Source organism: Prionailurus bengalensis, chromosome D2 (genome assembly GCF_016509475.1).
Source record: "Prionailurus bengalensis isolate Pbe53 chromosome D2, Fcat_Pben_1.1_paternal_pri, whole genome shotgun sequence".
Classification (NCBI taxonomy): Eukaryota; Metazoa; Chordata; class Mammalia; order Carnivora; family Felidae; genus Prionailurus; species Prionailurus bengalensis.
The window spans coordinates 56,090,941-56,118,070 of NC_057351.1; the positions used below are offsets into that span (position 1 = coordinate 56,090,941).

The 27,130-nt window shown below is 47.7% G+C and overlaps 1 protein-coding gene across 1 annotated transcript; it reads right to left on the reverse strand.

The window, feature by feature from the left end:
• Nucleotides 1-3,187: 3,187 nt before the first annotated feature.
• Nucleotides 3,188-5,781, reverse strand: FRAT2 (FRAT regulator of WNT signaling pathway 2). The gene has a single exon (XM_043597132.1). The coding sequence runs from the start codon at nt 5,290-5,292 to the stop codon at nt 4,585-4,587; it is 708 nt and encodes a 235-aa protein (XP_043453067.1). The 5' UTR covers nt 5,293-5,781; the 3' UTR covers nt 3,188-4,584.
• Between the last annotated feature and the right edge of the window lie 21,349 nt (nt 5,782-27,130).

The following is a 27,130-nucleotide window of genomic DNA, read 5'->3' on the forward strand; positions in this document are numbered from 1 at the left end:
CCTGGGTGGCTCAGTCGGTTAAGCGTCCAACTTCAGCTCAAGTCATGATCTTACAGCTTGTGCGTTCGAGCCCTGCATCAGGCTTGTGCTGACAGCTTGGAGCCTGGAGACTGCTTCCGATTCTGTGTCTCCCTCTCTGTTCCTTCCCAGCTCGTGCTCCCTCTCAAAAATAAATATTAAAAAAAAAAATAGTGAAAGTCACTAAGATCTGATTCCATATACCTTGGACCTAGCCACAGAGGATGTACAGAGATAACGTAGATACATCTGTTCGTGTGCATACACCCATAAGCACGTGCAGACACACTCACATACCCACCATCCCTTACAGTCTCCCGTGGTTTCTCGGTTCTACTCTTTCTGTCTATTCCTATTGTTTACTTTTTTCCCTCCCACATAGATGTGATGAGTTGGTCTTTATAAAGAACTTAGAACAGAGCCTGGCACATGGGAAGCACGACAGACATTAGCTAGTGTTATTACTGCTTCCCAACTGCCAGCGTCTCCCAGGATCCATCCACCCATCTTAGCTCTAACTGCCAAGTCTTTATCTTCAGCACAGCTCTAATCATTTATGAGGCACCAGGCTGCCGTCCCTATAACTTCACACATGAAACTCCTGATCAACCCCCACCCCCACCCCCACAACCAGCTAGCTTCTCCTTGCCACTTCCCTATTTTTCTGGATCTTCTAAGGGCTCAAAACTTGCAGAATGTTACCAGGGAAACCTAGGTCCCAGCCCCTTCAGAAGATGGGAGCTGTCTCAATTCTGCCAGCTCACATCCCCCCAGTTCAGTGCCCAGCTACTCAAAGGGCTAGGGATATCCCAGCCACAGTCATTCCTGGGCCAAGCACTAGGAATGGGCCATCCCAAGCTCCAATACCTTGGAAATGGCCATTGCCTCAATATAGAGAGACACTTGCCCAGGCCCAGGCTTTGGCTCCCTACAGCCTTTGCAAATGGCTGAATCCACAGAGGGGGCTGTTCATGACTAGAGATGTGGGTGGTTCAAGGCAGGAGGCAAGAGAATCAGCTTAATGCCATGAGTTCAGACCCTGTTCTACCACCAATAAGTCCTACCTCTCCCCATTGTAGAGAGCAAAGGAAGGTCTCATAAAAGGTGTCAACAGAGCACCTGCCCTTAATAGGTATCACTTCTCTTTCCTTCTACCTTGCTTCTCAGGTCCCATAGCTCTTCTCTCCTTGTCTGCAGGCGCCATTCTAACCTCATTCCCAAGTGCTCTTGGGAATAGTGCAGACCCACAGGACATCTGCTCTGGGTGAGACTGCACCATCTCGGCCCTATGCCCTCATCTTAGACAACTCAAGGTTCTAAAAGCAGCAGCCAGGTACCATTTGTTATCCGCGCCCTTCTTAGGCAATTTTTCCTATCTTATGTAAAGGCCTCGGCCCCAAAGCTGCTTGCGAATTCTCCCAGGAGGTCTCAAACCCTGCCGCATCCCACAGCCCCAGCACTTTGCATATACGTGGCTGGTGTTCAAGAGAAGTTTGAGAACAGTGATGCCATTGTGTTAAGGTATTTAGTGGGATGCTCTTAAGAAACCTTAAGAAACCCAACATGGGAGAAAATGGTGTCAAGGAAGTCTCATACAGGGGGTACAGTAGACTGGAAGGTCTGGTTGAGGAACAGGAGATCCTAGAACCAGACTGCCTGGCTTCAAATCCCAGCTTGTCCACTTAAAAAGTGGTGACTTCAGGGGCGCCTAGGTGGCTGTCGGTTAAGCATCTGACTCTTGATTTTGGCTCAGGTCATGATCTTAAGGTTTCTGAGATGGCGCCCTGCATCGGGCTCTGCACTGACTGTGTGGAGCCTGCTTGGGATCCCCTTTCCCTCTCTCTGCCCCTCTCCCGCTGGGACGTGCGCATGCGTGCGCACGCAACCTCTCTCAAAATAAAACATTAAAAAAAAAAAGGTGGTGACCTCAGGCAAGTCAGTCAGTCTCGTGGGCCTCAGTGTCCTCATCTATAAAATGGAGAAAACAGTCTCCACGTTATGGCCCATAAAACCATGACATGATGAGAGGATACCCAGAACAGTGACTCCTGGCACATGTCTACCCAGTGAATACAACCCCCAGAATGATGAATGCAGAGATAGACTGGTTTGGAAGGTTACGTGGAAGCAGATTTCTGGAAGGAGTCAGAACGAGGGATGTGTAGGGTACAGTAGCAAGAGACTGGGACAGCTTGTATTATGGTGGCTAAAGTTAGCGAGGGCAAGTGGGGCACGTTTGGTCCCCAAGGAAGGGGCCACTCCCAAAGGAAGGGCCAAGGAAGAGGCAGTGGTGGTGACAAGAATTAGCCACTATCATTCTTTGAGCAAGTCATCCCAGACATCTCTGATCTTCATTTAACCCTCCCAACTACCCTATTAACTAGTATTCTTTTATTAATGAGTGAAGGAACAAGCACAGGGTGGTCACTTGCTCGTTATGATACAGATGGGTGAGTAGCAGGGCCGAGTCAAACCCAGTCACTGAACACTAGCTTTCCCCTGTGGCCCCCGCACGAGAAAATGGTGGGCAGGCGAGGGAGGAAGAGGTGCTAAGAAGTTCCCGAGGGGGCTGGGTGGCAGAACTCTGGGCTGGACCAAGTAGGAAGGGACTCTACCAGGGTTCCATGCCTGGGGAAAACAGGCCTGAGGACAGGAAAACTTCAGTTAATCTAACCCTTGCCTGCTCAAACCAAGCCATTTTACAACTACCAAATATATCGCTGTGAAACTGGTTTCCCTTTCCTAGGCCAGAGCTCCAGACCGGGTTAGTCTCCAAAGAAGAAGAAACAGACTGGCTTTGCCTGTGCCCTCCCATTCTTCACACACACAAAAATCCAGATGAAAATCACCCCACTTCCACCGCTCTCCAGACACATCAAGTCTCTTGGCCTCTGCCCTCCCGCCTAGAGAGCATTTCTGGAATATGTTCTTATTCCACAGAGGGAATGGAAGCCCATCTAGCAGGTTTTAAAAATCTGGACTTAATTTGCTGATTTCGGTTAACATCAACCCAGAAACAATGAAGTCCTGCAGCTCTACCAGTATTCTACGCTGAGCAGAGATGGCTCCAACCCGTTGCCCAGGTCCCCCCAAGTACACTCACCCTTCATTATTAAGATATCCCCTCTGTTTTTCTTTCCCCCACCTTCCACCAAAAAGCCAAACATGCTCCAAAACAAAAACCAAATTTATTCAGCAGACATTTTAATTAAGAAATCCTATAAATCAGGACCACCACAATTTCAGACACTCCGGTGCGAAGTGTACGTCAATAGCTACATCTGGAGGATGAACGAGCCATTGAAACTGTTTTTAAAATTTGTTTAGCTACCTTAAAGTTTGGGGGTGGCACTTTCTTTAAAGTGCCGTCAAGTTTCACAAGGGTAAAGCCGGCGGGTTCTCCTCTCGGAGTCACATTTTAAACACGGTTTCAGTCACTCACAAGAAGAGCTGGTGACAGAAGAAGGCTGTGAGGGATGAGGACCCACAAAGGCTCAGGCCCACGGCCCCACAGACGGCCAGAACATAGCAGAAAAACATCCAGGGTCTCATCTCTCCCATGCAGACACCAGAAAGGGTGAAATAACAAAGTCTGGCTGGGAGGACAGGGGAGACTGTTTATGACTTTCTGAGAAAGCTCAAGGCTAGGCCAAGAGTGGCCTCAGGGAAAGAGGAGGAGGAGTTCTGGAAAGAGGAAAGCACAGAAAAATAACTCTCCCCACAGGTCCCTCTCTGCTTCTGTGTGTCCTCGGGAGACTCCAAAAGGTAGCAAAGCACAGACAGGGCTCTTCTTGGAGCAAGAGAAAGAAAAGACCCAGGGATGAATTTAGTTCTCCCAGGAACCCCGCAGCCTTCTGCCAGAGCGCAAACTGTGACCTTGAACCACAGGTGGCAAGGTCAAGTCAGTTAAAAGTCCACATTCAACTCCAACTCGCGCCACCTTCAAAATTCTTCAGCTCCCTCTAACCCCCTAACTGGAGTTCACATCTCCCACCTCCACCAAACACCAGTTGGGTGGGGAAAAGGGGGTGATGGCAACCCACCCACCACCAAGCTTTTACATTCTTCTTCCCTCTGGAATTTCTTTGCACAGCAATTGTAGCACCATTTCCACTAAGCTCTTCCACCAGAAAATAAAATGTTTGCGTGTCATTAGTTTTCAAGTATTGTTAATAAAGCCCAGGCGATACCCGCCCCTCCGAACCCTATCTTTAAACAATCGAAGCACATGACGCCCCCAAGGCTTAAGTCAGGTACAAGTCGATGCAAGTAGCTGCCATAGTTCTCCCAGTTTATCCCAGGTCATTAGCCCCGAGGTGGCCGAGAAAACTCTCACGCGGCACCTATGCGCCCTGGCCCGTGCATTTCTCCAGGCTCCTGTTCTCCGACAACCTCGCTGGGGCCGGTAACTTCTTTCTCGCCTTGAGGGCTCTCCCCACGCGTCTCTCCGCAGCCTGGGCGGTCGCTCCCAGGACCGCAACGGCGGCTTCAGCTCTCGGTCGGTGAGGGTAGGACGCTGTTGGGTCTGCGAAACGGTGTCCTCTTCCTCCTCCAGGGGCCCCCGGGTCAGTGCAAAGCGCCAGAAGGCTCCAGGGAAACAGGGTCCGGTCCGCTGCGGCCGCCTCCCGGCCCAGCGGCGCCCACTGGGCTCGTGGCTGCAACGGCAGCGACGGCTCGCTGAAGTCTTCGCACGGCCTCCTTGATGAGGTTCCCCGAGAGCACCAGCTGCTGCAGGAGCCGGTGCGGGTCGTCTTCGCGGGCGCGCGTCCCGGTTGGGGGCCATCGTCGCTGCTGCAGGCGGCGGGAGGCGGTGGCGCCCCGCAGCCAACCTCGCCGGCACGGCCCGGGCAGAGCGCTGGGGCCTGCGGCGAGCTCGGCCACGAAGTAGGGCGCAGCCCGGCCCCGCACGCGGCCGCGGTCCCCGAGGGCGCAGCGCAGGGCCCCCGGGGGCGCCGGGCCCACCGCCTCGGCCGGCGCGGGCGGCAGCAGCAGTGGCAGCGCAGGGGGCCGGGCCTTGTCCGCCCGCACGGCCGCCGGGGGCCGCGGGGGCTGCAGCGGCGGCCCCGGGGGCGCGCACGGGGAGGCCGGGCTGTCCTGAGCCGCGTCCAGCTGCAGCGCCTCGCCGATCTGGGCCACCAGCAGGTCCACCTCGCCCGAGCCGCCCAGCGTCACCGACTGCTCCAGCAGGAGGAAGCTGTCCTCCTCCTCCTCCTCCTCCGCCTCCCCCTCCGCTTCCTCGCCGGCTTCCTCTTCCTCCTCCCTCCGACACGGCATGGCCCCCCGCCCGGGCACACGGAGCTCGGCGGCCGGCGCTGGCGGCTCGGCGGCCCGCCGGGCTCGATGGGCCGCGGCGGAGCGGGGAGCAGTGCTGAGGCCGGAGCGGGGGCCGGGGCCGGGGCCGGGGCCGGGGCCGGGGCGGACACGGAAGCGGGAACCCGCCAGGCACTCGCGCCGCGCGCCTGCAGCCGCGGGAGCCGGAATCCTACCGGCTCGGGTTGATTTGTAAACAATGGGTGACGTCGCCGCCGGGCCCTACCACCGCGCCAGGACGCGGGGGGGGGAGACGTGCGACCAGGGGACGGGTTACTGGTCGTCGCGGGCAGCGCAGGGTCGCGGCCGGAGCTTTCTGGTGTTTGCTCTCGGTACCTACCTAGGAGGGGCTCTGGATCGTTGGGAGAGCTGCGTCCTTTTTCCGTCCGGTAAACAACACGAGAAAATGAAGACACGGAGGTGGTCTGGGTTGGTTTCTCCCACTCACGGACACACCCACCCACACACCCCACCCCTCCTCCTCGGACGTTTCCTCGCTCCCCACGTGTCAGCAACGCTTGGGCCCGCCCTGCTCCTCCCCCGCGCACCCGCAGTCACCAGGACCTGGTGTAGTGGGGGAGGGGCGGGTTTCGCCGACAGTCCCGGTTCGCAGAGCTGGAGGTGGGGAAAGGAGGGGGAATTGGGGTGCGGCGGCGACCTTGCAAAGAAGAGCGGGATCGTCTCGGGGTAGGGCCTCTGAGATTTCCTCTCCGTCTTGTCCTCAAGTCCCCAGGGAACTTGGGAGAGAAGGACGCGCCACCGCATGGCTAAAGAAAAGTTGATTTTGTTCATTAAAAAAAAATTTTTAAGGTCAAATAGAAATATAGGACGGTGGAAAAAACCTCTCTCGATCATAGGACTCAAACATGTTCACGTTAAAAAAGAATGTTTCCTCTCCAGCCTTTTTCTAGCAAAGTGTATTTTACAAACAGCCACACATACAACGCACACGCTTTTCCACTTCTCATTACACCATAAATGGTGTTCGTGTTATTGCATGCACTTTGAAAACCTATAATGATTACATAAGTTCTCATCAAGTGTTTGTTCCATAAATTATTTAACAATTCCTCTAGCGTTTGCTGTTTACCAAATTTCACCACTGTAAGTGCGTGACTAACATTTCTTTGCGTAAAACTTTTTCCGTATTGATGATTCTTTCCTAAAACCATATTCCCAGGAGTGGAATATTAGGTCAAATTATATTTTAAGGTTTCTGATAAACGTGGCAAACTGCTTTACAAGGGTTGAGTACATTTACTCCCCCATCATTAGTGTTGAGTATTAAAAGTTAAAAAAAATTTTTTTTCTGATTTCATAGGTGAGATTGACATCTTTGTGTTTTCATATCTTTGATTTTTACTTAGGTAGAGCAGTTTTCTAAATGTTTGTTAACCAACTGTACTTCCTTTTTTTGTGATTGTCTGTTTCCTAGGAAGTTTTTCATCTTGAGCTTTTCTTAGTATTTGCGTGACTCTTCTACGTAAGTTTAGTTAACCCTTTTCTTCCACATTTTGCTCTATTTCTTCAGGGTTTTTTGGCCCTTTACAGTCATGTTTTTGTGACTAAAACTTAACGAATTTTAATGCCCCCAAATCTACAAAATCCCTTTCCTTGAGACTTTTAACACAATGCTAAATTTAGTCTTCTTGTCTCCAGCAAGTTATTCAATATCGAGTTCTATTTTCCTTAGTGGGTTTTTTTTTTTTAATGCCTTGTTTGTTTGTTGTTATTTTCAAATCCCTCTGGGATTAATTTTGGTCAGTGGTGTAGGGAGACAATATGAAATGATTTTTTTCCCCCAGAAGGTTTGCCAGTCAGGGCTATGTATCTTCATTAGGACAGAGGTGTGGGGACAGTGTGAACAAATTGCTCTGTCCTGGTGAACTCCTAGCTGCTGGTTAAGCTGCTGGGTGTGAGGACTGGGTGGGGCTGGGAATATTTTGATCTGTCTGTTGTGTGGAGTTAAAAGAACCCTGCACAGGTTGTACAAAGATCTAGATTGAAGTCTCTCATTCCTGCCACATCCTGGGTGTGTGGCTCCTGGCAAATCAGTTTACAAGTGTTTTCACTTGTAAAATGGAAAAAATAATCCCTGCCCTGCCTCCCTCTGAGGATTGTTTTCAGGATCAAATGAGATAATGGGAACAGGCTTTGTCAGGCATTACACAAATGTAATGTGGGATTAGGTCCAGTGATTTACTAACAGAGGCCTGGCTCAGTTCCCGTGAATCCCCCAGGGAAACAGCTAATATATTAATGATAAATGCTCCCCCTTGCAGCCCACTAAGTCAAATGTACCCTGAAGGCATTACTTCCTTGAATTTACCCTTGAATTCTGCCTCCTGTCTACCCTGACCTGCACTTATTTGAAGCCTTTTGAAGTCAGCCCAGAGGCTCCCTAGTCCCCAGGTATGTCACCACAGCTAGTTTTGCAGGTTTTGGTGACAGATCCTTTCCCAACTGGCAGCCGTCCTCCTCCGTCTCTGTGGAGGGCTCTTCGCACACTTACTGATGAGGCTCGGAAACCATCCCCCCAAAGGGAGCGATTCTCATTTTCATTCTGATGCTACTTACTGGAGTATTTCAATGGGAATAAAAACTAGGGGAGGGCTTAAGGATCTCACTAGAGTTAAATGGTAATTTTTTTTTTCTCCTCTCTGTAAGATGATGCCTGCCTGTAAGTAGAGAAAAGCAGTTTTATGCTCCATTGAGTTTAAACATTAATGGGGCTGGTGTAGCTATTGTCTCTAACCCAGCATCCCTGGAAGTCGTTTTTTGTCTTCTTGTCAGGGTAATTCCCATAGTGTTCTTAGCACTATAGGAAATGGAGCTTTGAGATGACATTCTTTTAAAAATCTTCCCTTTGTAATGTTGCTTTTGTGTGGAGATTGCTATGTAAATATGCTGGAGCTTGGATATTATACTCTTCATTATAGAGATGAATTCATTAGGGAAGACCAACTCCATTTTCTGGGGGCACTTCTCTGGGGAGCTCTGAGAAAAGGAAGTGCTGTGCTGGACTAGTGGGAGGCAGAGAAACGCCCTGGATTAGGAGTCAAAATACAAGATGCTAGAGAGGCTCAGATGCAATTAAAAGTAACAAGAGGGCATCAAGGAGGGACTGGGGAGGACCCTGCGTTGGGTATGCTGGCTGCCGGCCTGAAGAGATGCTCACGGAGGGTATTCAGAACCACCGTGGAAGGACACAGAAGTCGAGGGTTTTCTGCATTGGTCTAGACTACACTGAAATCTTTCCCAAGGAACTGTTTTCCACATGGATTTTGCTTTCAGTTACGTGCATTCAGAGACACCAGCTGGGGTGAAGAGGGATGAACACTGGGTTCATATTTCCACCTGGATCCAGAAGCTTCATCCTTCTGTGCCTCGGATTCTGAATGTGTAAAGTGGGGGATGATCCCTTCTGTACAAAAGTATTATGTTGTATGAGAACATGTATGGGAAGGCTTAGCACATGGGCCCGTAGGAATGACATTGGAATTAAACTATGGGGACAGAAATCATCTCAGGGGTACTCAAATTACAAATAAGGCAATTCTATGCTGTGGCCCATCAGCAGACCCATGGATAAACTGCGACATGGCCAGACAATGGAATATTACTCAGCCATGAAAAGGCTACGATATGCTGCATTATGCTAAGTGAAAGAAGTCAGACACAGAAGGTCACTGTATGAAACATCCAGAATAGTAATTCATAGATCCAGAAAGCAGACTGGTGGTTGCTTAGGTCTGGGGGGGGGGGGGTGGGACTATGAGGGGGTATGTAGAGACAGCTGCTAATGGGTTGCATTTGCAGACAGCTGCAAAAGGTTTCCTTTTGGGAAAGTGAAAATGTTTTGGAAGTTGGTAGAGGTGGTCGTTGCACAACACTGTGGGTGTACTAAATGTCACTGAACCGTACACTCTAAAATGACTAATTCTATGTTATGTGAATTGCACCTCAAGAAAAATTCTAGGGTGTATCTTATATTTGATCTAGTTCTTACTTTGTAATCGTAACTGCAATCTATTTGTTGATGTGAAGTAATCACCGCTTCACCATGCATCCAGTGCAGTGGTTGATCCTTTTCAACTTTGTGGTCACATTAAAAATGCCAGCTCACCTGATTCCCTCACTTCCGTTCCATGGTCTTCCTGGCCCAGGCGAACAGGTTCATTGTTTTCCCTCCTCATGGGGACAGAGGCTGGTCTAGAGGCAGCTAGGGGACCACCGTGAGCCTGATGAGAATCTTCAGTGACCCTGCCCAGTTCCGAGTTTTCATCTGGTCACCCCCTTCTTTGTGCTAAAGATGTAGTTTGGGGAGGTGGATACAATACAATGCAGAGAGGGAAAGGGGTTGTTTTTAATAAAATGGTACCTAGGTAGTCATGATTAAAATTTGCCTTGGACAAAACTATAGTTTCAGATAACAGATCAGTGGTTCCCAAGGGCTAAGGGGGTGGGGGAAGCTGAGGGGAGCTCAGGGGTATTTTGGAGAGTGATAGATCCATTCAGTATCCTGATTGTGGTGACGGTTACATACATTGGTATAGGTCTTAGAACTGTACATCGAAACAACGAAAGAAACCATGAACACACATACACCCTATATTGATTATGGTGGTGGCTGCATGGGGGTATACATTTGTCAAAACTCAACACTTAAGATGGATGGATTAATCATATGTAAATTATACCTCAATAAAGTTGATTCTTAAAACTCTGCCTTGGAACATGAAGGCCAAATGTCCTGTGAATTCTTTATAAACCACATCATATGGGGAAGTAGGAACTATGACAAATGGGCTGCTGGCCATGAGCCAGCCCAGACCTCATGGGGAGAGAAAAATGGGCAGGGTTGCCACAACCTGGGGCTCACTTTGGGAAGCTATAACCCTACCCATTCCATCACCTCACACATTGAAGAACATCTACAATGTCCCACGTACTGGGATTACTTCTAAGGCCACATAGCAACAAAGAGTGGAGACAGTCCTTACAAAAGCTTAACAGTCTGTGGTGGTCAAGATAATGGCCCTCCACCTGGGTGGTTCAGTCGGTTGAGCCACCAACTTCAGCTCAGGTCTTGATCTCACGTTTGTGAGTTCTGGCCCCATGTTGGACTCTGCTGACAGCTCAGAGCGTTCTTCGGATTCTGTGTCTCCCTCTCTGTCTGCCCCTCCCCCACGTGTTCCCTCTCTCTCTCAAAAATAAATAAACGTTAAAAAAAAAAAAAGAAAGATGGGGCACCTAGGTGGCTCAGTCGGTTGAGCATCTGACTTCGGCTCAGGTCATGATGTCACAGCTTGTGAGTTCGAGCCCTGCATCCGGCTCTGTGCTGACAGCTCGGAGCCTAAAGCCTGCTTCGGATTCTGTGTCTCCCTCTCTCTGTTCCTCCCCCGCTTACACTCTGTCTCTCTCTCTTTCAAAAATAAAAAAAGATTTTAAAAAATTAAAAAAAAAAGATAATGACCCTCCAAAGACGTCTATGGTCTAATCCCTGGACTCTGTGAATATGTTACCTTACAGTGGCAGAGGGGACTGTGCAGATGTGACTAAGTTAAAGATCTTGAGATAGGGAGTTTATCCTGGATTATCCAGCCGGGCCCAATGTAATCACAAGCGTCCTTATAAGAGGGAAGAAAGAAGGTCAGAGTCAGAGGAGGAGACATAAAGCTTGGAAGGCTGTGATTGCTGCCTTTGAAGATGGAAGGGGCTGTGAGCCAAGGAGTGCAGGAAGCTCCTAATGCTGGAAAAGGCAAAAAAATCGAAAAAAAAAAAAAAAAATCAGATTCCCCTAGATAGGCCTCCAGAAGGAGCACAGAACACACCTTGACCTTAACCCAGTAAGACCCACTTCAGGTCTCTGACCACTAGAAATGTAATAAAATAAATTTATATTGTTTTAGGCCACTAAGTTTGTGATAATTCTTTATAGAAGCAATAGGAAACTAATATACATTCTAACACAGAAAAATGTGTAAATAAACCATTATTATACCCTACCTTAAATATGGCTTATAAAAGGATTGGGTTCCAAGTGTACTGGTTCAGCCCAAAAGGAGCAGCTTGGCCTGCTCATAAGTTAGGAAATACTTTCTGTGCAAGTGACTCGGGCTGACACCTCAAGGGTGGTGTGGCAGCGTTCACAAAAACCCAGTCCTTACTCGCCGGGAATACAGCTAGAATGTTGTCCAGACCCCCTTGGGGTTAAGCGTGGCCAAACGACTGGGTTCTAGCCAGCGAAATGTGAGCAGAAACAATGTGCGCTGGCCCAGAAAAATCTCCCTCATCTGATCATCCAGCGCTCTTTCCTGTTGTGCCGACAGCCTGTCAATGCCCCGGCAGCCTTGGAGGCCTCACGTGGAAGAGGGCAGCCCCTGCCCCCACTTCTATCACACAACTTCTAGAAATTTCAATACAGATTGTTAGGAGAACTTGAAAACAACTTTGTGTTAAGCACTAAAGCAGATGCGGATGGTGGGGTGGGGGGAGGAAGGCTGACAGGGGAGAGGGAAGTGGGAGAGCAGCACACCTAAGCAACTTGGAGAAGCTCGGCAAGGCTGGAACTGAGTGGCAGAGGTGGAAAAGGGGGCAGGTGAAGGTTAGGGATGCTGTACTGGTGAGCACTGGGTCAGCTCGTGAGCACAAGTAGGAGAGGGGACCGGATCTGCATTTTGAAGAGAGCAATACCCCCGGAGGAGGCACACCCTGAAGAAGTGGACGTGAAAGCCAGACGCCAGTACAGACTGATGGCAGAGGAGAGACCTCCCTGTGTGAGGAAGGGCTCCAGCATACAGGGCACACCTGGCCCCCTCCCAGGATCGCAAGTTCTACTTCCCAAGTCTCACAGGCCCTGTGTTTCACAGAATCTTGGTGAGTTTGTCCTAGAAAGGGCAGGTTGCTTCAACTAGGCCATTCTGAGTTTCCCTCCCTGGGTAGCTTTGCTTCTGGTTTCTGGGAGGTGGGAAGGGACAGGGGAGTCCATGCATCTGTAGACCCCGACCTGTAAAAGTACATATGAGGCCTTCTCTTTCCCATTTCAGATACCTGGGGAGCTCCCTGGAGACATTGCTGGTCTCACCCACAGAACTAGTGACCTCATTTGGAAAAACATAAACTCCACCCACCTAACTGCCCACTGGAAATGGAGGCTTGCGGGTATTATCTAAATTCATTCTTAGCTGCTGCAGACCTACATTCCTAGACCCAGTGAGCTCTATGTGGCCTCCAGCTTCCCTGTGTCATCCAGACTACCTTCAGCAGAGGGCACCGGGTTGGGGGTTAGTGACATGGGTTCTAGTCCCTGGTTCTTCCAGTATCTGGATGCTGGGAACAGCAGTTCCTGCTCTGGGCCTCAGTGTCCCCATTTGCAAAGCAAGGGATTTGGACCCAATTCCTGAAGCCTCCCCTGTCTAGGAGGCTGGGTGAACAGCTTGGCTGTGAGCCAGGCTTGTAATTTCCAGTGCTTCCTCATATTCCTTTTACAAAATTAGGATGGCCAGAGGCTAGTCCCAAAAAAGCTGACGAGAGGACAGGCAGACTTCTTTGTGCTTTTTACCCTGTTTCTTACTCTGTAAAATAGACATAATGAAAACATCTAACTCGGGATCTATTCTTGTTTTTCTTTTTGTTTTGTTTTTTTGGTTTTTAGTTTATTCATTTTATTTTTTATTTTTTTTTCAACGTTTATTTAATTTTGGGACAGAGAGAGACAGAGCATGAACGGGAGAGGGGCAGAGAGAGAGGGAGACACAGAATCGGAAACAGGCTCCAGGCTCTGAGCCATCAGCCCAGAGCCCGACGCGGGGCTCGAACTCACGGACCACGAGATCGTGACCTGGCTGAAGTCGGACGCTTAACCGACTGCGCCACCCAGGCGCCCATAGTTTATTCATTTTTTGAGAGTGAGCAACCGGGGGAGGGGCAGAGAAAGAGGGAGAGAGAGAATCCCAAGCAGGCTCCAGACTGTCAGCACAGAGCCCGATGCAGGGCTCGAACCCACAAACCATGAGATCATGACCTGAGCTGAAATCAAGAGTCTGACACTTAACTGACTGAGCCACCCAGGCGCCTCTCAGGATCTGTTCTAAGCAGGGAAGGAAGAGTCAGCTGAAACCTGGTGATCACCTTCCCAGCCCCAAGTAAACGATGGCCACTCCCTCATAATCCAGGCCCACTGAACACACACCTCTAGATACCTGTTAGCCTGGATTTGGGGTTCATTCTTTTCTCTCTTCTACTGTGTGGTTTTAATATTTTCTTCTCTAGCAGTCCTGCTGTATATTTGGCTTTTATTACATAAATTTGTGGACGTAGATGGGCTATACACCTAAATAAATAAAAACTGCTGTCTCCCCAAAAGAACATACAAAACTTGCAAAGTTAGATAGGAGTTTAGCTAATGATACCTAACATTTATTTGTAGTTAATATATGCCATGTGCTGAGCTTAATACTTTACAGATGTTTTACTCGATCCTTAAAACCAATGTATGAGTTAGATATTATCTCCGAGGATATGACCTCTGGGGAATAGAGAAGTAGGCTAACCAGTCAAGTTAGGATAACCAGCTCACAGGCAGGAGACTGGATTGACTGATTGACTTATGTATTTATTTTTAATTGATTTATTTATTTTGAGAGAGAGAGAGAGAGAGAGAGAGTATACAAGCAGGGGAGGGGCAGAGAGAGAGAGAAAATACCAAGCAGGCACCGCACTATTCCTGCCCGATGCAGGGATCAAACTCACGAACTGTGAGATCATGACCTGGGCCAAAATCAAGAGTCGGATGCTCAACTGACTGAGCCACCCAAGCACCCCCCACCCCCAAACTGGATTTAGATGACCAGTTATCACAATGTGCCTGGACCTTTCCTGATTTTAGCATCGGAAGTCCCGTGTCCTGGGAAACCCCCCTAGTCCCAGGCAAACCAGGGCAGTTGGTCACCCTGACTCAGGGGTTCTCAGCATATTGCCTCAGGGGACATTCTGCAGTGGTCATTTTTCCAACAATGGCAGTTAGTATTACTAGTATTACGATCACTACCATGTATGACTTTGTAGCCGCTCCCTCCCCTTAGCACCATACTATCCCCAAGAAAGTATTATTTGCTCTGCCAAACCATTTCCCAGGCTCACAGGAGGAGGAAAGGGGTTGATTTAAGAGTACCCAGGGTGAAAGGTGCCTACGGTTCACTTTTAACCAGAACCCACTTCTCTGGCAATGTCGGGTTCCCTGGAAACTCCTGGTTTGAAAATCAGCTGACCCGTTTCTCTGGGTTCCGAGGATGGGGATGGGTGTTTTATTTATTTATTTTTTAAAGCTTATTTATTTATTTTGAGAGAGAGAGAGCGCGCGCACGGGCATGAGCAAAGGAGGGGCAAGAGAGAGAGAGAGAGAGAGAGAGAGAGAGAGAGAGAGAATCCCAAGCAGGCTCTGTGCTATCAGAGCAGATGGGCTGGGTGTTTTAAAATGTTACCTGGGATATTGGTTTTATCCCATGAATACAGGTGTAGTGAAACCAACAGATCAGTAATCTACAGCCACTGACATGATAGTTGCTCACAGTTCCCAAGAGGTCAGGGCTTGCTGGACGCCACACAGCCTTTAGCCAGGAGAACACTGGCTGCACAGGGAGAGTGCAGAGAAGGAACGAATCAATGAGTAGCTCCCCTGAGCTGCTGCTGCTTAGTGTTTGGTGCTGTCCTCTAAACCCAGGTCCTTCAAGGGGAAGTTCCCTTTCTCCTTTCTGAATAATGAGAGTACACTGCAAATAAAACCGTTTTAAAACATGGTTGATTAGTGGTTTCCACACAAAGGAAAAATCGTCTAAAAGCTAAACAGTCCAACACAAGTGTCAGGTAGGAACTTCGGGGGCCAAGAGTCCTTACCTGGTGGCCACTGCCCTGTAGAAGTGGCTCCAAACCTCAGAAAAATTAAACAGAATTACCAGATGATCCAGCGATTCCAATTCTGGGTACATGCCCCAAATCAAAAAAGCCTAAAGCAGGGACCCAAATAGATATTTGCATACCCGTGTTCACAACAACATTATTCTAATCGCCAAAGGGTGGAGGCAACCCAAATGCCCATCGGCAGATAAATGGATAAGCAGATGTGGTGTGTACATGCCATGGAATATTAGCCAGCCTTAAAAAGGAAGGCAGGTCTGACACATGCTATAACATGGATGGAATCTGAGGACGGTACGCTAAGTGAAATAAGCCAGTCATAAAAGAACAAATGTAGCATGATGCCACTTATGTGAGATATGTAGGGCAGGCGAATTCATGGAGACAGAAAGTGGAATGATGGCCTCCAGGGGCTGGAGGGAGGGGGGCATGGGGAGTTATCATAGAATGGGTATGTGGCTTCAGTTTGGGACGCAAAGGTTCTGGAGGTGGATGGTGGTGACGGGCGCACACCAAAGTGAGTGTACTTCATGCCACTGACCTTGTTAAGACGGTAAATGTTATGTTATGCATATTCTACCACAATGAAAAAAAGGAGTGCCCGTTGCCTGGAGTAATAATAGCAACAACAAGAACAGCAATAATAATAAGTGTTGGTATGGATGCGGAGAGATTAGAGCCCTTATATGCTGATGGTGGGAATGTAAAACCGTGGAACTGTTTTGGAAAAGTTTGGCCAGTTCCTTACAAAGTGGAGCATGAAGTTAGCGTATGACCCAGCAAGTCCAGGACCCAAGAGGACTGAAAGCATGCATTCACACAAAAACTTGTACACCAGTGTTCCCAGCAGCATTATCTGTTATAGCCCCAAAGCGGAAACAACCCAGATGCCTACCAGCTGATGAGTGAACAAACAGAATGCGGTATAGGCACACGTGGAATGTTATCCGGCCATAAAAGGGAATGAAGCACTGACGCATGGTACAACATGGATGAACCTTGAGAATAGGACGCTCAGTGAAAGAAGCCAGACAAAAAGGCCACATCTGTGGTTCAATTTATAGGAAATGCCCAGAATTAGGCAAATCCATAAAGACAGAAAGTAGATTGCAGGGGATGGGGGGGGGGGGGGGGGGGGGGGGGGGGGGGGCGGGGAGGAGAAGCAGGGCATGGGGAATGACTGCTTAACGGGTACAGGTTTCCTATTTAAGGTGATGGAAATTTGTGGAATTAGATAGTGGGAATGGTTGTGCAACATTGTGAATATACTAAAAAAACACTAGATTGTATACTTTATAAAGGCGAGTTTTATGGTATGTGAATTATACCTCAATAAAGCGGTTATAAAAAAAGATATCACTAAGAAAATAAAATACCATAAAATTAATTAATTAAAACTTGGGCAAAAGATCTGAGTGGACATTTCACTAAAGATACACAAATGGCCAATAAGTATACAAAAAGATGCTTGATGTCATTAGTCACTAGGAAAATGCAACCTAAAACCACAGTGAGATTCCAGTATACACCCACTAGAAGGCTATTAAAAAAAGACAGACAATGCCAACTGTTGGCAAGGATAAGGAAAGACAGGAGTCCTCAGACACGCTGGTGGGAATGTAAAATAGCTACTCTGCAAAACAGTTCGAATAGTTAGGCAGTTCCTTTCTTCCTTCCTTCCTTCCTTCCTTCCTTCCTTCCTTCCTTCCTCCCTCCCTCCCTCCCTCCCTCCCTCTATCTCTCTCTCTTTCTTTCTTTCTTAAAGTGAACTGTACACCCAACATGGGGCTTGAACTCACGACCTAGAGATCAAGCGACACATGTTCTTCCGAATGAGCCAGCCAGGTGCCCCTGTTTGTCAGTTCCTTAAAAATTAAACATAAACCTAGCATATGACCAAGGAATTCCACTCCTAAAACTCTACTCAAGACATAGAGGGACATATGTGCACACAAATACTTGGGTGTTAATGCTCTTTGCAGCATTAGTCATAACTCCAAACTGGGAACAATCCATATGACTATCAACTGGTGGGGAAAGAAACAAAATGTGTGTATAGTCATACTAGGAATACTTGGCAGTAATAAACAGAAATGAAATACTGACGCATGCCACACACGAACAAATCTCAAAAATGCTGTGAAAGACGTCTGTCGGAAGCAAAAGGCTACCTATTACAGAATTTCATTTACGTGAAATATCCAGAAAAGGACAATTTACAGAGACAGAAAAAAGACCAGCGATCGCGCGGGGCTGTGCAAGGGAACAGAGAGTAACACCAAAGGGGCATGAGAGAACTTTTTGGGGTGATGGCAACGTTCCCAAATTAGAGGTGGGTAATGGTTGCACAATCTATAAATTTACTAAAAACCATAGAACTGTGCACTTAAAATGGGTAAATTTTATGGCATATAAATCATATATCAATAAAGCTGTTGAAATTACCCTAAGGGAATTTAATGGTTCAATAAAAGAGAATTCCAGAGCTGTGGTATCAGTTTGGTAGTCCCTAGCCACACCGGGCAATTGAACACTTGAAATATAGGTCGTCCAAATTGAGATGGGCTGAATGTACACACAGGACTTCATACTTAGCATAAATAACAGGATGTAAGATATTTTATTAATAGTATATTAGTATATGTTAAAATGATACTCTTTTGGGTGTTAAGTTAAATAAAAGATATTATTAAAATTAATTTCACTTTTTTTAAAACTTTTTTTGTAATGTTTATTTTTGAGAGAGAGAGTGTGAGCAGGGGAGGGGCAGAGAGAGAGGGAGACACAGAATCTGAAGCAGGCTGCAGGCTCTGAGCTGTCAGCACAGAGCCCGACGCAGGGCTCAAACTCATTAACCATGAGATCGTGACCTGAGCCAAAGTCAGACACTTAACCTCTTAACCAACTGACCCACTCAGGCGCCATCCACTTCTTACTTTTTAACGTGGCCACTACATAAGTTACATAAATGACTTGCATTATATTTCTGTCGGACACTGCTACTCTAGAGGCAGGTCTAACTTCAGATGAATTTTGATCTAGCAGCTTACCAATGTTACCGAAGACCTGATTTCTTTCCATTTCTCTGTTTGGTCTTGTGTGGGGTGGGTTTCGTCCTGTAGCCAGCAGCTCCCAGAGGGACATGCTTCCTCATCCAAGAGTATGGTTCTGTGTATCAGCATTTTTCAAAAGGGCTGGAATTCACCCATTGGACTGCCTTACATTCTCACTCCTGAATCAATCCTGGGGACAAGAAGAAAGACTAGGTGGCTAGTTCACGTGCCCCACTCTTAGAGCTGGTCAGCCTCGCCAGTACCCCTTTATTACCAGAACTGAAATCAAGAGTGTTGGGAAGCGAAAAGTATGGAATGGATGCTGGAGAAGCAACCAAGAGATGTTCCCCATCAAAAAAGGGTCACAACTAATAACAACACAGTGTGATGAGTGAGATCATAGAGGTGTAAATAGATTGCCTGTGGTATGTTCTTGTTTATTGTTTCGACATTTTCTCTCATACTTTACTATCTCCTAGTATGCCCGGTTATTTTTAATTGAATACCGGATATTGTATTTGAAAACTTAGTGGTAGAAACCATTTGGAACTAGGATGATGTTGCCATGTTTGTTTCTGCAAAATTCCTGGGGACACTAGCAATCCACAAACACCTAAATCCAAGTCCTGGCCTCAAGATTCCCTGGACGACCCAGACGACCTGACAGTAGTTTGCAAGCATGTGTGACATGCTTTAGATGTACACCTACACCTAGGTTGTTGCCCATTAGGGTCCCAGACGAAGGTGTGCATGTGTAATTTATTTGGGTTTCCACTCTTGGTGGTTCCCAAACTCCAACTTCTGTTTCCTTAATCCCATGAAACCACCAAAAGACCATTTCAGCCTTAAAACAGACTCTTCCTACTTTGCACCACTGCCTGCCCACTCCAGCCTAAGTTCCCCTTTTGGTGGGCTTTCCTCTCAAGCTCCTGTCTACTCTTAGGGCTTGGTTGACTAAGTCTTCACCCTCCAGCTAGCTCTTTGTTGCTTTTGAGTTTGTCTCTTTAAATGTTTCATCCTTTTTTTTTTTTTTAACGTTTTTATTTTATTTTTTGAGAGACAGAGAAAGAAAGAGTGTGAGCGGGGGAGGGACAGAGAGGGAGACAGAATCCAAAGCAGGCTCCAGGCTCTGAGCTGCCAGCACAGAGCCTGACATGGGGCTCGAACTCACCAACTGCGAGATCATGATCTGAGCCGAAGTCGGATGCTTGCCGACTGAGCCACCTAGGTGCCCCCATCCTACTTTTTTAGGTCAGTGTCAGAGAGCAGTTTGGGCTGAGCTGCCGATTCCCAGAACTCCTCACCAATGACCTTCATGTTACCAAATCCAGTACTTGTCATCTTACCTGACCTCTCAGTAGATCTGATAAAGCTGATAACTCTCTTTTCTTGAAACGTTATCTTTACTTAGTTCTCCAGAAGGCCATTTTTTTTGTTTTGTCTTGTTGGTTTGTTTTTTCTGCCTCACTGGCTGTTCTTCCTTATCTATCTGCTTTTAATGTTGGGGTATCCCAAGCTCAGGCGTTGGAAATGTTCTCTTCTCTTTCTGCATTCACCACTTGTTGATATCCCAGTCTATTTGCTTGAAACACACACACGTACACACATAACTCTCAAGTGTATACACCCATGCAGGAACCCTCCTGAGTTCCAGATTCCTATCACCAGCTTGTCCATCTCCATTTGGATGTCTAACAGCCGTCTCAAACTCAGGATGTCTAAAACTGAACTCCTGCCTTTCCTGCCCCCAAATACTCCATTTGCAGTTTTCCCCATCTCAGATGATGGCCTCTCCAGGTCATGTACCCCCTACATTCACAATCATCCAATGGCTCCCCTTTCCATTGGGAGGAAAAGTTAAAGTCTTCACAGTAGTCTATAAGGGACCACCTGGCTCAGTCAGAAGAGCATACGACTCTGATCTCAGGGTCATTAATTTGAGTCCCACGTTGAGTGTAGAGATTGCTTAAAAGAAACAAAATCCTTAAAAAAAAAAAAAAAGTCCTCACAGGGATGCCTGGGTGGCTCAGTCGGTTAAGCATCTGACTCTTGGTTTTGGCTCAGGTCATGATCTCATGGTTTGTGAGTTCAAGCCCCATGTCAGGCTCTGAGCTGACAGCACATGCCTACCTCAGGGCCTTTGTACTTGCTGTTTCCTCCATCTTGAGGAGTTATATAAAGTCTCAATTCCTCAAGTCTTTAAACACCGTCTCTGATTGCCCAATTGAAAGTTGAAACCATCCTCTCTTCCATCCAGTACTCCCTATCCCCTTTTCTGCTTTATAATTCTCTAGAACCCTCATCACTAACATGCTAAAATTCCATATTTATTTTGTTTGATCCTCCCACGAAAACTGGAGTTCTGTTGTTTTGTTCTTTCGTGTATCTGAAGTGCCTTGGACAGTGCAATGCCTGACATGATGGGCACTGAATGAAAGGGGACGAATGACTGAACTTTGCCCAGCCTTTGTGGTCCAGTAAACAAGAGGCCCGGCTTCTTTCTCCCAAAGCTGAAGACCCCTCCACTAACAGCACTGAACTTCAGGTTGCAGATTTCATACCATGTACAGCCACTTCCCACCATCCCCGCCACGGCCCCACCACCCACCACCCCACCACATGCACCATCCCTTGTTGGATTGTAGCAGCAGCTTCCCAGTGGGCCTCCTGTGTCCTCTTGCCCTGTTCCAATCTATGACTCATGTGGCAGCCAGTGATCTTAAAAAAAAAAAAAGCAAGTCAGTTCAGGCCAGTCCCCGGCATTACCCCTCCCTCCCCTCCAACACCCTTTTGAGTTGGGCTAATTCAAGACCCTGTGAAACACCACCGGCAGCCGCTTCTCTAGCCTTTAGCTGTCCCACTCTCCACCTTGCTCCTCTGGTCCAGCAACCCTGGCTTCCTGTCAATTCTTTGTTTTTTGTTTGTTTTGTTTTTAAAGATTTTATTTATTATTTATTTATTTTAAATATCTTTTTCATGTTTATTTATTTTTGAGAAAGAGAGTGCTAGCAGTTGGGGGGGGGGGGCGGGCAGAGAGGGAGACACAGAATCCGAAACAGGCTCTAGGCTCTGAGCTGTCAGCACACAGCCCAACACAGGGCTCAAACTCACGTACCGTGAGATCATGACCTGAGCCGAAGTCAGATGCTTAACCGACTGAGCCACCCAGTGCCCCTTTAAAGATTTTGTTCTTAAGTACTCTCTCCACCCAACGTAGGGCTCCAACTCACAGCCCAGAGATCAAGATTTGCACGCTCTACCGACTCACCCAGCCAGGCGCCCCTCCTGCTAGTTCTTGGAAGGGGCCAAACTCTTCTTGGCTCCAGGGCCTCTGCATGTGCTATTCGTTTGTCTGGAGCAGGAGCCAAAAGTAGGTGAGAGATTTAGCCACACCACCACCCACCCACACACACGATCTAAGTGAAACAGTAAGCCTGGTAGGCAGCAGAACTTCCAGACAGGTCCTGGCCTAAACCCACCTTCCAACCATATTGTTGCCCTTAGGTCCGGGACCTAGAAATTTCAGAGCCTGGATCATTGAGGCAAATGAGTTAACCTAAAGCCTGCTCACACTTCAGGTCTTAGACGAACATCATTTACTCCAAGAATGCCCCCCCCACCATGTCCTCCTCATCCAAATTAGGTCCATTCAAGGCATCCACAAAGCACTATTCCAATCACGTGTGTTATTTATTCTTTAGTTTACCCGTTCCCTCCTCATAAACTTTATGAAGGCAAAGATCCTGTCTGCCTGGCTTATTACTGTATCCCACCTCACAAAATGCCTTTCTGAAGGAAGTCCTTTGCTCAGAACAAAGGCACAATGCAAGAGTGTGTGTGTGTGTGTGTGTGTGTGTGTGTGTGTGTGTGTGTGTAGAGAAGCAGAGACAGGGAGGGAGGGCTGAGGAAGTGGACAAGGAATAGGGTAGAAGAAAACAGCAGAAAGGAAGAAAGGCAAGACGTGCAGAGCAGCTCCACGGTCTGCTGAAAGGGGAAGAGGAAGGAGAGGAAAGAGAGGAAGGAATATCCAGCAAGCAGCCCTGCCCTGCCTTGCCCTGCCCCTGGTGGCTGTCAAGAAAGTCAGTCCTGGTACAACTCCACCCTCCTCTCGCCAAGTACAAAGAAGCCTGTTCTGTAATTGGTTTTAATCCCAGAGCGGCAGAGCTTTGGGGAGTAAAGAGCCCACAAGGTGATGAAGGGAAAGGAAACAGACTCTGGTGTCCCAACTGCAGGCGGTGTTTTGAAATGCACAGCTAAGCCTGCTTGCAACACTATGTTCTCCTCGGGGGCTAAGCTATGAAGGTGCAGCAGCGTGGGCTTGAACTCTGGAGGCCTAATAACTACCTTTTCCGCTGACTTAACGCTGCCTTTGGGTTCTCAACTGTGACGGATCATGAAAATGACAGCGGTTAATCATCACGCCACCGTTGTGGGGATGGAGAAATAGTACACGTGGTTGCATTTGGTGGTAATCTGTACCTGCGAAGATTTAAACCTGGCGGGTGTGGATCAGGTGTGATTGTGCCCTGTGTGTGAAGTCCTGAGGGAGAGGATCCACGTGGCCCCTGTGATAGTCCTCGTGTGGGCAGGGAAGGACTTTCTTCAGAATAAATAATTAGATGTCAGCTTTGCTGGCTGATTATTTGTGTTCTGGAGGTATACCCCACCTGCTGGAAAGGTTAAGGAAGGCAATTTTAGATAAGTGTTATCATATCATAATGACCGAATCATTATGCACAGCGTGTAAAATCTCAGGTAACACTGCACCTCGTCATTTTTATGAGCTTATTTACAACTGAGGGCTGGTCCCAAGCAATCAGCTGTGTATGTATTTCAGGCTCAGAGGCCTCAAGTCCAAGATCTATGGCACAGCAACAGTTCTGGTTCAAAGCAAGACTCTTGAAGAGCTTGTAAAAACAGGAGGGGCCAGAAGGAGGTCCAGGCTATTCCTGGCACCATCCCGCAAACCCATCTGTCTGTCATCAATGCCTCAGGTCTTCTGTGAAACTCTGCCCTAAAATCCTATCAGCTCTGTAATAGCTACCTTTGGGTCTACAGGGTAACATCCCTGGAATCTGGAAATCAAGCTGTCCTCTAGAAGTTAAACCCTTCAAGTCTACACACGACAGACAGGATTAGTTATCTACACAAGGCCCCAGAGAGAACAGGATGTCTCCCTGGTGACAGCCAGAAGAGTTGGGTTTGGAAATTCAATCCAGGCATGCCTGCATGTGAAGGAACCCAGAGCTGAAGGAAATCTCAGAAAAGCTTCTGAACAGCAGGCAAGTGGCTCTGAAGAGTCTAGAGGACACGACAGAGGATCTGGCACTAACCTGAATAGAGGGGGACCCGACGGGCAGGTCTATCTTACAGACAGAACAGAATACTGTCCTACGTCAGAGACGTTGCCAATTACCACTCCCATGATTCCCTGTGCCCTGTCCCATGCTCACTAAAGCCTCTGATTCTGACTTCCTGTGCAGGGGACTGTGTGCTGAGCAGTCACCACGCGCCAGTCTCAAGCCCCTTAGCAGTTACATTTCTCATTACACGTTAATAAATCACAATTTCGCCTAGGCCTGTTGTGAGTCACTTTCTTCCTCTCTGAACACAACGAACTCTGATTTTAGACTTGCACAGCTGATATCCAGACCTCAGCCCAGGAAGGAGTATGCAGCCTGAGCTTGCCACCATACCCACCCCACCCCCCAGCATTCTCAATCAATATTTACCAATTATTGACCTCAAAATCCTGTTCTAGGCACTTCCACGACCGATCAATGGGACTTGGAATGGGAGAACACCTTCTGCCACTGTAGCCCTGGCCCCGGATGACGTGGCCAGCCTCTCTAACAGCTTGATAAATGTTTCTGACGGCAGAAGCTATAGTAAGCATGATTTCAGGAAATGGCAAGCCAGCTTATGGTGCCCCAAATCAGGGTTATTTTCTGGAGTACAGTCATCTGTCTATTTACACTAATGTATAGCAAAAATAGAACAAAGAACAGTCATCATGTCACTTTCTAAATATTGCTCTGCACATGATCCAGCATCTAGTGATGGCATTAAGTCCCTGTGTACGTCAAAGAACAACATACTTATGGACTCACAGATTCTTTGTAAGTAAACTGACCTACGTTCACTGGTGGATGTTTAAACCGGGCATTTGAAAATGTTTATGAAGTGTTTATATTGGTAGGGTAAAAAGTTTGTGATAGTCAAGTGCAAATTTAGAATGTATACTTGTATTTAAAAACTCTGTTTTTTGGGGGCACCTGAGTGGCTCAGTCGGTTAAGTGTCCGACTTCGGCTCAGGTCATGATCTCACGGTCCGTGGGTTAGAGCCCCGCGTGGGACTCTGTGCTGACAGCTCAGAGCCTGGAGCCTGCTTCGGATTCTGTGCCTCCCTCTCTCTCTGACCCTCCCCCGTTCATGCTCTGTCTCTGTCTCAAAAATAAACACTTAAAAAAAAAAAAAAAGAAAAACACTGTTTTTGTATTTAAAAAAGCCTTGCACATAAAAAAACAGGAATGAAATATATAGTTGATATAGCTGACCCTTGAACAATGTGGGGATTGGGGCACTGACCCCCCTTCAGTCCAAAATCCACATATAACTTTCGACTCCCTCAAAACTCAACTACTAATAGCCTACTGTTGACCAGAAGCCTTACCGATAACACATATTTGGTATATATATTATATACTGTATTCTTACAATAAGGCTAGAGGAAATACCATTCATAACATCATGAGGAAGAGAAAATACATTTATAGTACTGTGCTGTAGTTATCAAAAACAACCCATGTGTAAGTGGACCCATGCAATTCAAATCTGTGTTGTTTCAGAGTCAGATGTACAAAGATTAACAGTGAGAATTTGGTGGAAGGAGTCTAGCTCTTGCTTTTATTTTTGTTTTTTTTTTTTCCCAAATGCTCTGTGATTGTTTAGTACTTTTATAGTGAAGTAGAGAATACATTCTAATTTCCTAAGTTACCCTGTGATGGAACGTAAGCAACAATGAAGAGAGAAAACAGACTACTTGGACATCAGAGGTAATTTTCTCATGTGTTGCAAATGACGCCGGAAAACAGGATGAAGCATGTGGACTGAGGTGGGCTTGCAAATGAGACAGTGGAGGTAAGATGACAGCCACCATCAGGCCAGCTGCCTCGATCCCAGGAAGCTGCACTTCCCAGGAAGGGGTGAGGTTGGTTTGATCGGACCCACCTGTGTGCAGAGGCGTCAGGATGGGGGCCATGAATGGACCGCCTTTGTAGATCCCCAACACTGCCCACGTCCTCAGCCAACACCAGGGTGGCTGTTTCAGTGCGGCCAGGCAGGGCATGCTCTGTCTCCCATTTCTGAGAGGGAATCGAAGGTGGACCCCAGAAAAGAAAGCTGGAATAAGTCTGATTCTGACCTGCCAAAAGCGTAATAAAATTAAAGTAGTGCATCTGGACCTTGGTGGAGACCCTCAGATTTTCTAGTGGTCCTGAAATTGAATGAGCCTTGCATTGATAAATACTCCCAATTCTCCTTCATTACCCCCACTGTGGGGACAAAAGCAGCACTGACTTTCACAACAAATGTTTCCAGCACCTTAGGTCTCTGGGACAGATCAATTCTTGCCTCTGCTTCGAGGTAATGTGCATCCGAAGTCTACTTCCAAGAGTATGGAATTCAGCACATCACCAAGACCAATCTTTCTGGGTCACCTGCCCTAGCTCTACCTTTGGAAGAAAACAAAGGTCCTTGGAAAGCATACAATAGTAAGCACAACTGGCTCCTCCTACTTCATGGAGTGTCCTACTGCATGTGGCTAATTTCCTGAGAAAGGAAATAGGAAAGGGCTAGGATAGGCCTGATTTGTCCACAAGAGTAACCATGGGGATCACGGTTAGACCACCTTCCTGGCTCTCCAAGCCCAGACTTTGTGAACAAGGCATGCAAAGAGCGCCACCTCTGGGTGAAGTGTGGTTCCTCTCCACTTCTTCGTTCCAGGTTCAGTGGGAGGAAATGCTCTAATTTGGGGGTCAATGGATCAAGTCAAGACTAGAGCTCCCTTGGAGGATGAACGGAACTGTGCACAGGGCCTCCTGGGAGCATTATCAGAGCCAAGGGCATGAAACTAGAATGGGAACTATTGAGCATGTGTGGTGGAGGGGGTGGGGTGTCTCATGTCAAATGGGGAGAATTTGAGAGGAGAAAAACTATGGATCAAATGCCAGGGGACAATTCTTCCTACTGGGGATGGGGGACTAGCCCTGGGGTTCCTTGCTTCTTGATGCCTGTTGGGAAAGCACACACAGGGGTACCATGGCTGATAAAGTGATCTCAGGAGCAATGCTCCAGACCAACAAAGCTGGATGGTGAGAATCATGCTGCTCTTTCCACAACTTGTCTATTTGTCTGGGAAAAACAGGACGTGATGATCAGGGAGGTGGGTGATCAGGCTGCACTCGGCACTCAGAGGGGCTCAGTGAACCAATGAACTTCAGTGAATCAATGAACAAAGCTGCTGAGGAAACCTGTGCCTAGGGGCAAGCCTCTGCTTCCTTCCTATTCTGTCTCTACAGACCAGCCCCAGAGCATTCACTGCCCCTCTTGCCCCTCCAAATGTCACTTTCTGACTGAGACACTAAGTGAAGTCAGGGAAACCTCCTGACATAGGTGGGCAAGTTCTAAGGCCTGACCTAGGGCTACCTGCTATGCCTTAGACTGGATGCTGGGACTGGAAAAGAAGAGGTCAAGCCACTGCTGCCAGTAACTGGACACAGTTCTTGTCCATGGAGAGGCAGGTGATAAAAACACAGTGTTTCTAGGGAAAA

Bases quoted from the DNA above. Each gene is read 5' to 3' on its own strand.
- FRAT2 (XM_043597132.1), bottom strand. From the start codon at position 5,292: ATGCCGTGTCGGAGGGAGGAGGAAGAGGAAGCCGGCGAGGAAGCGGAG.